The sequence below is a fragment of the Mustela nigripes genome, chromosome 12 (assembly GCF_022355385.1).
Source record: "Mustela nigripes isolate SB6536 chromosome 12, MUSNIG.SB6536, whole genome shotgun sequence".
In the NCBI taxonomy this organism is placed as follows: domain Eukaryota; kingdom Metazoa; phylum Chordata; class Mammalia; order Carnivora; family Mustelidae; genus Mustela; species Mustela nigripes.
Window position 1 is genome coordinate 45488439 of NC_081568.1, and position 14182 is coordinate 45502620.

At 47.2% G+C, this 14182-nt stretch overlaps 1 protein-coding gene across 3 annotated transcripts in view; it reads left to right on the forward strand.

Moving 5' to 3' along the window:
- Positions 1-14182, forward strand: part of LARP1 (La ribonucleoprotein 1, translational regulator) — a 57277-nt gene that overhangs the window by 40331 nt on the left and 2764 nt on the right. For all 3 annotated transcript variants that reach the window (XM_059417218.1, XM_059417219.1, XM_059417217.1), the window contains exons 9-16: positions 1768-1942; positions 2062-2231; positions 4247-4639; positions 5401-5524; positions 5645-5850; positions 6300-6406; positions 7135-7286; positions 9961-10105. In XM_059417218.1, coding sequence (XP_059273201.1) covers positions 1768-1942; positions 2062-2231; positions 4247-4639; positions 5401-5524; positions 5645-5850; positions 6300-6406; positions 7135-7286; positions 9961-10105 — 1472 coding nt within the window. The remainder of the gene's footprint in view (positions 1-1767; positions 1943-2061; positions 2232-4246; positions 4640-5400; positions 5525-5644; positions 5851-6299; positions 6407-7134; positions 7287-9960; positions 10106-14182) is intronic.

Here is a 14182-nt window from a genome sequence, read left to right on the forward strand (position 1 = left end):
CCCAGGACCCTGAGATCATGACCTGAGCCGAAGGCAGCGGCTTAACCCACTGAGCCACCCAGGCGCCCCTATACTGATATTTTCTATTAAAGTTCAGGATTACACAGTCTTTACTTAATACCAATGGTCTTTTTTTTTTTTAATTTTTTTTTTTTTATTTGAGAGAGAGACAGTGAGAGAGAGTATGAGTGAGGAGAAGGCAAGGGGGAGAAGCAGACTCCCCATGGAGCTGGGAGCCAGATGCGGGACTCGATCCTGGGATTCTGGGATCATGACCTGAGCTGAAGGCAGTCACTTAACCGACTGAGCCACCCAGGCGCCCAATACCAATGATCTTTTATGTCTAATACTCCTTTCTCCTATACCCCAAGTCCTCATTGCTATTGACCTCAACGTAATTCCACATTTGTTTTATTTGATAGTTTATATACCTTATTCTCGTAATAATACCTCTACTACTACTAAAAATGTGGGAGGTTTTTGCTACTTATACCTCAAATGACTGTATTCTCAAGTACTTGGAATAATCTTTGTGTAATTTTTGTCTCTAATTTGACATATATTTGTTTTGTTAGTTTCATCTTGCTCTCAAGTTTTAGGGATTGCTTTTTCCCCTCTAATTTCTAATTTGTTTTGCATTTAGGTAAAATATTTACATGGTTCTAAAGTCAACATGGTATCCTCCTAGAAGTCCGATTTAAAATTCTTTCACTTCTGCCTTCCTTTTATTCCCCAAAGGCAACTTGTTTTGAATCCTTCCATTAAAAAAAAAAAATTAGCAAATGCCACTCGGTGTATTTGTATCCTTCCCCTGTGTTAGTTGGGTGGCACCATGTAATGCATGCATTTCTTCACTTGTACTTTTGCTTTCACTTAATACATTTGGGAGCTGACTGCATGGTAGTACATAAGAGAAGGATGTTCGTCGTTCCTGCTTAGAGCTGCATATATATCTCGCTGTATTTTTGCCAGTGTATCTTTGATGTAGATTTCTAGAAGTGAGAAGGCTGCACTATGGGGCAAATTGCTGGGTTCCCTTTCCTCAGGGACTCCCTCCAGCAGTGTAGCAGAGCGCCTCTAGCTGTGGCCTCACCGACAGAGCGTATTGTCCTGTGTCGCACTGTGGAAGTGTCTCCCATTTCCACTGCAAAAGATTCTTAAAGACAACTCTCCTCTCTTCTCCACTCTGACCCTTTTTCCTAGAGATGAACACCCATAGGCGTTTACCTGTGAATCCTAGAAGAATGTGTATGTAGTTTGTATTTATTTAAAAGTTCAAACACCAATGGCATCTTAGACACATTGACCTAGGCCTGCTTTTTTATGGCTCTTTCCCCCTCAGCACATGCGAAGCTATTTTTTAACATGTGAGTCTTATAGCACTGAATGGGTGCGCCGTCATTTATTTTAAGTTGTTGGTGTGCTGGCAAGTTGGGTAGTTTCTAGTGTTTTCCATATTACAGACAATGTTGTGAATGGCTTTTTTATCTGTATCTTTACACATAATGTAATCTGACTATGGCCCTATTTCTCTGGGGGTAGATTGCTAGATATCGAATGGCAAGGTCACAGGGCAAGTGTGTTTTTCATGTTGGTCCCCTCTTATAAGTTTGATTTCGTAATTTGATGCCAGTTGTGGAAGATGGTGCCAGTTTTCTTATACCCCCGTCAGCACCAGACTCTTAACTGAGCTCGTGGGGCCCAGTCATCCATCTGCCAGCCGCCCAGACCTCATTCTGTCTGAGTCATTCCTCTTCTCCCCTACAGGCCCTAAAGGACAGCAAGGTGGTGGAGATCGTTGATGAGAAAGTCCGCAGGAGGGAGGAGCCAGAGAAATGGCCTCTTCCTGGTCCCCCAATAGTGGATTATTCCCAGACTGATTTCTCCCAGCTTCTCAACTGCCCCGAGTTTGTGCCCCGTCAGCATTACCAGAAGGAGACAGGTAGGTGCTGCTGGCCTGTGGGCGCCTTCTTGTTGTCCTTGTCCTTCAGCCAGCACTCCTCCTCAGAGCTGGTGTCAGGAGGACTGGAAGGTTGAGGACCTCACCTTTCCACCCTTCAGAGTCAGCGCCTGGCTCTCCCCGGGCCGTCACCCCAGTGCCAACCAAAACGGAGGAGGTCAGCAACCTAAAGACGCTGCCCAAGGGCCTCTCTGCCAGCCTGCCTGACCTGGATTCTGAGAACTGGATCGAAGTAAAGAAGAGGCCGCGGCCGTCCCCAGCACGGCCCAAGGTGGGTGGGGCTGGGCCTCAGAGGGGCTAAGCCCACAGGCTGGCTGGCTCTTGGCTGTGACGTGAGCCGAGGTCAGCAGTGACTGTGGGAAAGCTGCTGGGCTCGTGTCCCCTTCCAGTGAGGATCACCTCTCAGGACAGCCCCCGCTGTGTGAGTTCCTGAGTGGCATTCTTCACAGGAGGAACTCCTATGGCCCCTGGCAGCAGTGTCCCTGGTTTCTTGGTGTTTGGCTCTTTGTTTTGCCCCATTGAAATCACTGGGGCTGCCGTAGTGCCCGAGCGTGTCCTCACTGTCCCCTATATAAGCCACTCAGGCTCTGTGAAGAGTGAAGGGAAAGAGCAGACACAGAGCCTGGATGTAGAGTTAGTCTAGACATGAACACAGGTTTCCTATCACTGATGGCTGTTGACCTTGGGAAGCTTGTTGTTTAGTATCTCAAGTCTTCAGTGTTCCCATCTTCAGAGGAAAGAAAGAAGGGCTTAGACGGCTCTCGAAATTGTAAAGCAATATGCCAGCAGTACACATTGAGTCCACTCTGAGAAGTGTTTCCATTTCAAACTAAAACTAGTGCCCCCTTTCCAGGAGCAAATGTGTGCTCCATCTGCCCCACTCCCCACCTTCTCTTGGGAGATCTCTTTGGTTTAGGGCTTGTGAGGAGGCCTCACAGATGACCTTGGACTGTGGGTCTCTGAAATGCTGTGTCCCCTTTTCCATTGTACCACTGAGACTGCCTCCCTCTTGTTCATACCCTGACTTCCCTCTCTGTTCTGGCTGTGATCCTTCACACCGTGTCAGGGATCAGGCCAGTCACGAGGAAAACATTGGAGAGGGACCTTATGAGTTCCAGACCTATAGGCTCTCAAGGTTTGGAAAGGCAGGCAGGCTTAGCCCCCATTCCACAATTAGAGCCCTGTTGTTCCCACCAGGCCTATCCTGAAGCTTACGAGAGAGTAGGTTTGGAGTTTATATGGGAGGTTTTTTGCATAGAGGGAATTGACCTTTTGGATAGAAATTGTGAGGTAGACAAATGCTTCTGCCCTGAGGTCTCAGATAAATTCATTCTAGCAACACTCTGAAATATTTTCTTTTTGCCAGAAGCAGCCTGTTTTCTCTTGCCTCTAGAACATGCTGTCCTTTCTGCCTCATACACTCTTTGTTCCTGCCTTCATCTGGCTTACTTATGTTCCTCCTTCTTCTGTCATTACATCTCCCAGGAAGCCTTCCCTGACTGTCCTCACTCCCACCTCTGGCTGGTTAAGTGCCGATCCCTGTGTAGTCCACAAATTCTTTTTTTACTCTTGACCAATACCACACTGCATTTGGCTGGCTGGTGGTTTGACTTTTCTCCTGCCAAACTGTGAGCTGCCTTAAGTTCAAGAATTGTGTCTTCTATAGGTCCTGGTATCAGTGGGTTCTTGTTAACTCATCAAAGAGTTGAGCATCTGGGGTAGTTAAGCATCTGCCTTCAGCTCAGGTCATGATCCCAGGGTCCTGGGATTGAGGCCTTCATCAGGCCCTTTGCTCAGTGGGGAACCTGCTTCTCCCTCTCCCACTCCCCCTGCTTTGTTCCCTCTCTCGCTGTCTCTCTCTCATTCTGTGTCAAATGGAAAAAAAAAAAAAAGAGTTGAACATCTGCTATTGCTAAGTCCCAGTCTAGGTACTAAGGATATGATGGAAAGCAAGGCAGCCGTGGTCCCTGTCTGATGAAGCTCTCCTTTTCTTGGAGAGATTTTGGATAGATGGAATGGATGGATCAACGGGTAGAATCGTGTGCCCACTCCCAGGCTAGGTAAATGAGAGCACAGGTGGCTGCAGGGCCTTGTCCCCTCACCGTTTGAGAATGACTGTGATGTCAGCTGGGAGAGAGGAAGCCTAGAGTCGTAGGCGACAGGCTGCAAGGCTGGCAGCTGTGGCTTGCTGGCATTGCCAGGGCCTCTCTCTCGGTGACAGCTACAGAGGCTAGTCCAAGACCCCCTGGTAATCTCACCCCGCATTCTTCATTTTCCTCATTTTAGAAGTCCGAGGAGCCCAGGTTCCTCCACCCAACCTCTCTGCCCCAGCAGCTGCCCTCTCAGCAGCTCATGTCCAAGGAGCAGGAGGAGCAAGAGGAGCTCGATTTCCTGTTTGACGAGGAGATGGAGCAAATGGATGGGCGGAAGAACACCTTCACCGCCTGGTCTGATGAGGACTCTGACTATGAGATTGATGACCGGGATGTGAACAAGATCCTCATTGTCACCCAGACGCCGCCTTACATGCGTCGGCACCCTGGGGGGGACCGCACAGGCAACCATACCTCGCGTGCCAAGATGAGCGCGGAGCTGGCCAAGGTCATTAACGATGGGCTCTTCTACTACGAGCAGGACCTGTGGACCGAGAAGTTTGAGCCTGAGTATTCCCAGATCAAGGTGAGGCTTGGACACAGCAGTGGGGGTGGAGCCTGGGGTGTCTGTAATCTGTGGGAGTGAGGAAGGCTGATTCGCTGTGTGCCCTTGGGCACAGAGTCTCAGTATCCTTGTGTATCAAGAGAGGGTGGTAAGTCACACTTTGCAGGGGCATGAAGTGAGGAGAGATGGAGAGACACTTTGTAAGCTGTGTCCCTGTTAGAGGCGATCACTGTGCTGCCTCAGCATCCATGTTCAGTGTCCTGACAGCCACACTTGTGGGGAAGAGAAGAACAGACTGGATTATTCTCTTCTTAAAAATGTAGGCCTATATAAAAGTTTTCAGGAGCCTGTTTTGAGTATGGAAATTAGAGAAAAGACAGGTTTAAAAAAAAAAAATCCCTGCTGACTGGAAACAGTCAAAACTTGCAGATTTGTCCAAAGTAGCTGTGAGGTGAGCCTGTGCTGTAGTAAGCAGCAGGGAGTTTGGTGGAGGTGAGGAGACAGTGGCAAGAGGAGAGTCAGCAGCCTGTGCGGAGCTCCTCATCTAGCCTTGCTGTAAAGAGGGCTGGGCCAGCACTCAGCCCTTCTGGGTCGGCACGCTGGTGTCCAGGTAACTGGGGCTGGGGAATGGTGTGGGGCAGCTGAGAGCCTGGGGACCAGAATTCCACGTATGTGGACGTGGGAGCTGCCCCCTGCAACTTCCTGCATGTCTTGATTCCTAAACAGGCTGGGGCAGTCTTCTTACTAACACCGACACCCCACCCATTCTGTATCCTCCACAGCAAGAAGTCGAGAACTTCAAGAAAGTCAACATGATCAGCCGGGAGCAGTTTGATACACTAACCCCAGAGCCCCCCGTGGATCCCAACCAGGAGGTCCCTCCTGGGCCACCCCGCTTCCAACAAGGTGAGAGAGGGGTACCACTTGGCCTGGGTGGGAGAGTACAGCCCTCTGACGGGGGGCTTCCCAGGTGCAGTCAGTCACAGGCCCACCCCCCGCTCACTGGCCCACTCTCTCTCTCTGCAGTCCCCACCGACGCCCTGGCCAACAAACTGTTCGGTGCTCCTGAGCCCTCCACCATTGCCCGTTCTCTACCAACCACTGTCCCAGAGTCGCCAAACTACCGCAATGCCAGGACCCCCCGCACTCCCCGGACACCACAACTCAAAGACTCAAGTCAGACATCACGGTTTTACCCAGTAGTGAAAGAAGGACGGACGCTAGATGCCAAGGTGAGGGGCTCCTGCTGCGTGGCTAAGAGTCTTGGGCTCACTTGACCGCATTCCAGTGCTTTGCTGCATTCCCTTGCCTGAGCCAGGAGACTGCCAAATCCCAGACCTGCTCTGTGTTCTTAGGAAGGTGGGCTGCCTCGGGATCGGGTGGCCACATCTGAGGAAGGCACTGGGTGTGAGAGTTGGTAGCCCCGTGTCGCCATGATAAGGCCCAAGGAGGATTGAGCAGCTGGCTCCTTGGGCTCCCAAACCTCAGTTTTCTCACCTATGGGATAGACGTGACCAGTCTCTGGCTCAGAGCTGTGGACCTCATGTGTGAGAGACTAGATAAAGAAATTTTTTCTAAATTGTGAAGAACTCACACACATGAAGGAATCTTAGTCCTACAAATGCTTGGTGTTTCTCAGAGTTCTGTGAGTTAATAACATACTCTGGACTGACCTTTGCAGATGCCTCGAAAAAGGAAGACAAGACACAGCTCAAACCCGCCCTTGGAGAGTCACGTGGGCTGGGTGATGGATTCCCGAGAGCACAGGCCCCGGACGGCATCCATCAGGTGCTGGCGCAGTGGAGAGGAGAGATGAGGCTGATGGCAGGGTGGGCGGGAAAGCCAGGCAGTGGATGGAACCAAGAGGAAGGAACCTCTTTGGTCTGTAAATTAAAGAAGGGGTCCTTACCTAAACCCCCAAATCTGAAGAAGTCTAGAGAAGTAAATCCAGGGCCTGGGAAAATTTTCCCAAAGAAGTGGTGTCACAGCCCTTCAGACCAGAGGCTCTCAGAGAATATCTGTGAATTGATTTTTGGAGGTAGATACCCGCTGCCTGCCTCAGGATAGCCAGGTCATTAAAGAAAAATACAGATTCCTGGGCACTCTACTCCTTGCACAGATGGCACAGACTGGGAATAGGTGTGGTTTTAAAGAAAAATACAGATGGATTACCCCATAATAGTTCATCAAACAAAGTTAAATGTGAACCTGGGTTAAATAAATGCTTATAAGCTCAGGTTTGGGCATTATGCCAATCTGGGATGTACAACAGTCCATGACCCAGGACAAGTCTCCCAGTCTGTGTGAGCCTCAGTGGCTGCTTTGTAAAACCCATCAAAGGTCGACTCGAAGAGTGATCAGGCCGAAGGATGTCGGTTGGCCTACCATAGTACTTAGGTCTCTTTGTTGCCCTTTGAGAGGCTAGATCTTGGCTGATGGACCAGAGGAGCCCCTCCTTACCTGATGGCCAGCTGCTCCAGGGAACCTGGTGACACTGTCTCTCTCCTGGCCTCTAGCTCCAGCCCCTCAGAAGGGACACCTGCAGTTGGCAGCTATGGCTGTACCCCACAGTCTCTGCCCAAGTTCCAGCACCCTTCCCATGAGCTGCTCAAGGAAAATGGCTTCACACAACACGTCTACCACAAGTATCGTAGGCGCTGCCTTAATGGTAAGTAGCACAGGGGCAGAGGGGCCTAGCCTCGGGGGCCAGAGTGTAAGGGCTGGTGGAGCAGGTGATTCTGCTTTCTTCTGACCTTAGAGCAAGAAAGATTGGAGTTAGACTCAGGCCACGTAGTTTTGGAATACAGGAAGCTAAAAGAATCTGATACTCAGAACATTTCTGTTCCTTGATCTTCCTCTATTGATAATAAAAAGGTATCAAAAGTTTACCTATTTCTGGCATGGCTGTTAAGTCGGCTGTTGTCCACTGTGGCCCACTGTTGATCATAAAAGGGTGTGCGTGGGGCGGCATAGATTCTCTAGAACAGGGGCGCTTACCCATGGCCTGTAGACCAAATCCAGCTAGCTGCCTATTTTTGTATGGCCCTTGAGCTTAGAACAGTTTTTACATTTTTGAGGGGTTATGAAGGAAAAAAGAGGAACCTACGACTGAGACCACATGAAGCCTATAAAGCTTAAAATATTTACTCTGGTCTTTTATAGAAAAAAGTTTGCTGACCCCTGCTTTTAGAAGGTGGTGTAAGGAAAGACTGTCTAGATATTCCCATGTGTTTCCTTTTATCATACAGTGAGATATCTTTTAACTGTAGATTGTCAGTTTGGCTGTAAAGATGCTCAGAAGCAATCTCAGTGCTCCTGCGGAGTTGTTACTTTTAATTCCTCCCCCCACACCCCTTCTCAGTTAGCAGCACATGGCTGCTAAGTGCTTCGCTCATCTGTCTTACTCCCCTGTGTATTTGGGTGTGTGGTGACTGCTTTTTTGAGACAGAATTCACATACTCCACAGTCGACCCATTTAAAGTGCGCAGTGTCGTGCAGTGGCTTTTAGTATATTCCAGCATTGTGTGTCTGTCCCCGGCATCGATGTTGGAATATTTTCATTAGCATCGCGGAAGAGAACCTGTGCGCCTTACCAGTCACTTCCCACCTCCTCCCCTGCAGCTCCTCCCAGGCCTGCACAACCTGCAGTCTTAAGGATTTGCCTGTTCTAGACTTTTCCCGTAAATAGAATCATCCCATCAGCGGTCCTTTGTGGCTGGCCTCTTCCCGAGCGTGCTGTTCTCACACTCGATCTCTGTGGTAGCACGATCTCTGTGGTAGCACGGTACCAGTACTTCACTCCTGTCCGAGGCTGGCTAGCACTTCAGTAGAGGGACATTTCATGTCTCTCTGTCACCGATGGGCCTTTGGGTTTCCACTTTCTGTCTCTGCTGAATAATGCCACCATGAACATGTCCATTTTTCTGTGGGCGTAGGTTTTCATGTGCAGAGTCATGTGATAACTCTGTTGTTTAACCTTCGGAGGAGTTGTGAGACTTTTTCCCAAAGAGGGGCCTCCATTTGTTGTTCCTGATAGAAAGCATGAGGCTTCTGATGGCTTTGAGTCCCCCCAACACTTGTTGTCTGTCTTTCTGGTAGTGGCCATCCTAGTAGGTGTGAAGTGATAAGTAATACCTCCTGGGGGGTTAGATTTGCGTCCCACCCCCCCAACCCCATAGCTGTTCGTGCTGAACATTTTTTTTCATGGGCTTATTGGCCATTTGTATATCTTTGGAGAAATGTCCATTCAGTTCCTTTGCCTACTTTTTAACTAGATTATTTGTCTTTATTATTAAATTATAAGAGTTTTTTATATATTGTAGGTACAAGTCCCTTATCAGATTCATGATTTGCAAATACTGTTTTCCACTCTGTGGCTTGTTTTTTCACTTTGTTGATGATGTCCTTTGAAGCACAGAGGTTTTTATTTTATATTATATTTATTTTGAGGAAAACTTACTTATTTTTTAGTAGTTTTAAGATTTTATTTATTTGTCAAAACAAGAGTGTAAGCACAAGCAGGGAAGGGAGTGGCAGGCAGAGGGAGAAGCAGGCTTAAGGAGCCCGATGTGGGACTCGATCCCACAACCCTGGGACGAAGACCTGAGCCAAAGGCAGATTCTTGATTGAGCCACTCAGGCGCCCGTGGTTTGTTTTTTTTGTGTGTTTTTTTTGTTTGTTTGTTTGTTTTAAAGATTTTATTTATTTATTTGACAGAGAGAGATCACAAGTAGGCAGAGGCAGGCAGAGAGAGAGAGAGAAGGAAGCAGGCTCCCTGCTGAGCAGAGAGCCCAATGTGGGACTGGATCCCAGGACCCTGAGATCACGACCTGAGCCGAAGGCAGCGGCTCAACCTATTGAGCCACCCAAGCGCCCGCCCGTGTTTTTTTTTTAATGATACTAAATTTATTTCTTCTTTTGTTGTTTGTTCTGTGGTGTGTGTTTTTAATGTTACTCTTTTAATTGTTAATGTCTAGGATTCCTGAAATAATAATTGGTAATAAATAATTAATATAAGTTGTTAGATTACCAAATTATTTGTTGATGCTTTTCCTTCTTCAGCTACGCTTGAGAGCAGTCATATTTGAGGTGAAAAGCTAGACTGCGGTGACTTGGTTTAGAAACCGATGCCACCTGCTTCTGGGTGCCCCACAGCAGGGCCTGACACAGGATCATGTTCAGTAACTGTCTCTTCAAACACCACAAGGACAGGGATGAGCCAGGGAATTGGTGGGGGAGAGGGTATAGGAGAAAGGACCAAGTCCTTGAGCCCAAGAACATTTGTCCCCTGAATCACAGGCAGTGTGGCCCTAACACGTCTTTCCTCCTTCCTTCCCCCTCAGAGCGGAAACGCTTGGGCATCGGCCAGTCTCAGGAGATGAACACTCTCTTCCGCTTCTGGTCCTTCTTCCTCCGAGATCACTTCAACAAGAAGATGTATGAGGAGTTCAAGCAGCTGGCTCTGGAGGATGCCAAAGAAGGCTACAGGTGAGTGGCATGTTGGGTGCGGGGTGGGGGCTGGCTGGTGCTTGTGTGGGGGGTGAGCGATCCTGGTGGGTCTGCTTCCAGAACTGTAACCAAAAATCTCTGGTGTATATCCCAAATATACTTCATAAAAGGATGATAATTTTTTTTTTTTAAAGATTTTATTTATTTATTTGACAGAGAGAAATCACAAGTAGATGGAGAGGCAGGCAGAGAGAGAGGGAAGCAGGCTTTCTGCTGAGCAGAGAGCCCGATGCGGGACTGGATCCCAGGACCCTGAGATCATGACCTGAGCCGAAGGCAGCGGCTTAACCCACTGAGCCACCCAGGCGCCCCTAAGGATGATAATTTTTGAATGAGTAATAATGTTCACATGGTTCAGATGCAGAGAGGTCAAAGATTGTATCATGAGCGGTCTCCTCAGCCACACCCTGCCTCCAGTTCTTTCCCCACAGACAGTGAGCATGGTCAGAAGCCTGTGGGCTTTCCTAAAAATACTTTGCTTGAGTAAGCAAGGATATCCCTGTAGTCTCCTACTAGGTCCCTGTTGTTTACCCAGAGATTAGTCTCTATTAGATACTATTTTGCAGTTTATTTTTTTGCACTTATTTTTTTTTTTAAAGATTTTATTTATTTATCTGACAGAGAGGTCACAAGGAGGCAGAGAGGCAGAGACAGAGAGAGGAGGGAAGCAGGCTCCACACAGAACAGAGAGCCTGATGCGGGGCTCAATCCCAGGATCATGACCTGAGCCGAAGGCAGAGGCTTAACCCACTGAGCCACCCAGGCGCCCCGATTTTTTTTTGCACTTTTTTAAATAAAAAAAATTTTTTTTAAAGATTTTATTTGTTTGCTTATTTATTTATTTGTCAGAGATAGCACAAGCAGCACGAGTGTTTGGCAGAGGGAGAAGCAGGCCCCCACTGAGCAGGGAGTCTAATGCGGGACTTGATCCCAGGACCCTGAGATCGTTACATGAGCCGAAGGCAGGCACTTAACCAAATGGGCCACTCAGGCATTCCTAATACTGTGTTTTAGAGATCATTCCATGTCCATATATAAATAACTTTCTTGTTGCTTTTTATAGCCAGTATAGGCTTAAGCCGTATGGATGTATCCCAACTTATTTAACCAGTCTCCTGTTAATAGATACTTTGGTTGTTTTCAGTATTTTGCTATTAAGAAACAAATACCTGGAGCACCTATGTGGCTCAGTCAGGCATCTGCCTTCCTCTCGGGTTGTGATTGCAAGGTCCTGGGATTGATCCGCAGATCAGGCTTCCTGCTCCATGGAGAGCCTGCATCTCCCTCTCCCTCTGCCTACTGCTCCCCCTGCTTCCATGCTTGCTCTCTCTGTCAAGAAGATAAAATCTTAAAAACAAAACCAAATACCTTTTAAAGATACTTTTCTTTCCCCCAAATAAAAGATTCTCTCTGTAAGCAATTTGGAAAGTACAGAAATATATTTTTTTAAGATTTTATTATTTGACAGAGACACAGCGAGAGAGGGAACACAAGCAGGGAGAGTTGGGAGAGGGAGAAGCAGGCTTCCAGCTGAGCAGGGAGGCTGATGCGGGGCTGGATCCCAGGACTCTGGGATCATGACCTGAGCCAAAGGCTGACACTTAACAACTAAGCCACCCAGGTGCCCCTCAGAAATGTTTAAGAAGCTGTGGGGAGAGAAACCCTTCAATCCAGAAATTACCAGTGTTAATGTCTTGCCATATTTAATGCATTTAGATCATCACATGAATGCCTATTGGTATCTTTTTTTTTTTTTTTTTAAGATTTTTATTTATTTATTTGACAGATTATAAGTAGGCAGAGAGGCAGGTAGAGAGGAGGAAGCAGGCTCCCTGACGAGCAGAGAGCCCGATGCGGGGCTCGATCCCAGGACCTTGAGATCATGACCTGAGCCAAAGATAGAGGCTTTAACCCACTGAGCCACTCAGGCACCCCGTTGGTATCTTTTTTTTTTTTTTTTTTTTTTTTTTTTAAGATTTTATTTATCTGATGGAGAGAGAGACAGTGAGAGAGAGCGAGCACAAGCAGGGGGAGCAGCAGAGGGAGAGGGAGAAGCAGGTTCCCTGCTGAGCAGAGAGCCTAATGCAGGGCTCGATATCAGGACCCAAGCTGAAGGCAGACACTTAATAGCTGAGCCACCCAGGCGCCCCTCCTGTTTGTTTCTTATCATTTATAAGCATTGCTTTTTTCCATGTCATTAAAATATTTAAGTTTCTTGTCTTACAGAAATTCTTGCATGCTTTTTGTTGAAAGTTTCGAAAATACAGATAAGATCATTTGAAAATCCCAACTCCCAGAGATAACCAGTGTTGATATATTTAAGTATGTGCCCTTCCAGGGGGTGCCTGGATGACTCAGTGGATTAAGCCTCTGTCTTTGGCTCAGGTCATGATCTCAGGGTCCTGGGATCAAGCCCCACATTGGGCTCTCTGCACTGCAGGGAGCCTGCTTCCCTCTCTGTATCTGCCTGCCTCTCTCCCTACTTGTGATCTCTCTCTCTGTCAAATAAATAAAATCTTAAAAAAAAGTATGTGCCCTTCCAGACTTTGCATACCTGTGTAGATGTGGAAATTACATATTTGTTTATAAAGTGGGCTCATTATCACATAACATTTTTTTGTTAAGATTTATTTATTTATTTATATGACAGAAATCACAAGTAGGCAGAGAGGCAGTCAGAGAGAGGAGGAAGCAGGCTCCCTGCTGAGCAGAGAGCCCGATGTGGGGCTCGATCCCAGGGCCCTGGGATCATGACCCGAGCTGAAGGCAGCGGCTTTAACCCACTGTGCCACCGAGGTGCCCCTCACATAACATTTTGAAACACATTTTTTCCACTTGATAATCTATCATAAGCATCTCAGTATTCCTTGATATAGATTTAAGTTATATATATTTTTTTAAGTTTTTATTTATTTATTTAACAGACAGAGATCACAAGTAGGCAGAGAGGCAGGCAGAGAGAGAGGAAGGGAAGCAGCCTTCCTGCTGAGCAGAGAGCCCGATGCAGGGCTTGATCCCAGGACCCCGGGATCATGACCTGAGCTGAAGGCAGAGGCTTTAACCCACTGAGCCACCCAGGCGCCCCTTAAGTTGTAATTTTTTGGAAAGATTTATTTATTTGAGTGAGAGTGAGCGAGTTAGCACTGAATGCAAGCACACAAGGTGGTGAGGGGCAGAAGGAAAGAAAAGAGAGAGAGACTCCTAATCAGACTCTATGCTAAACATGGAGCCCAACACGGGGCTCGATCTCACAACCCTAAGATCACTATCTGAGCTGAAATCAAATGTTGGACATTCAACTGACTGCACCATGTGGGTACCTCAGGTTATAATTCCTAACAATTTATATTCTGTTGTACAGATTTACCATGATTTTTCTTAACTGCTTTTCTAAGACATTTAAATTTTAATAATGTTATGATTAGTTTTATATATCTGTAAAATACAAAAATGTATTTTTTGTCATTTCCCTGGCATACTGTTCGTAGAAGTAAAATTTTTATTTTTTAAAAAAAATTTCATTTATTTGCGAGAGAGCGAGAGAGAGCAAGCACAAGTGGGGAAGTGTGCAGAGAGGGAGAAGCAGGCTTCCTGCTGAGCGGGGAGCTCGACACGGGGCTCAATTCCAGGATCCCAAGATCACAGCCTGAGCCAAAGTCACGCTTAACCAACTGAGCCACCAGGTGCCCTAGAAATAAAGTTTCTGAGGTCAGATAAGCAAACTTACTAACGAACATGGCCACATGACTTTGTAGAGAGCTCGTCCCTGGCAGACTTTTTCTGTACAGGGACATATGAGAAATATTTCAGGCTTTGCCAGACATTGGAGGGGGAGCTGTCTGTTACAAGTACTCAGCTCTGCTCCTCTGGCACAAAGAAGCCAGTGACGTTTCATGAACAAATGAGTGTGGGCAGGGGTCATTGTTCTTTTTTCTGGAGTTTGCTGGCCCCTGGCAAACCATAAACTGCTAGACCCGACTTAGACTAGCATTAAATATTAGTCTTCTTGAAGATTAGTTAGCATTTTCTTGAAAATCCGTATGCTTAAATGGTTTC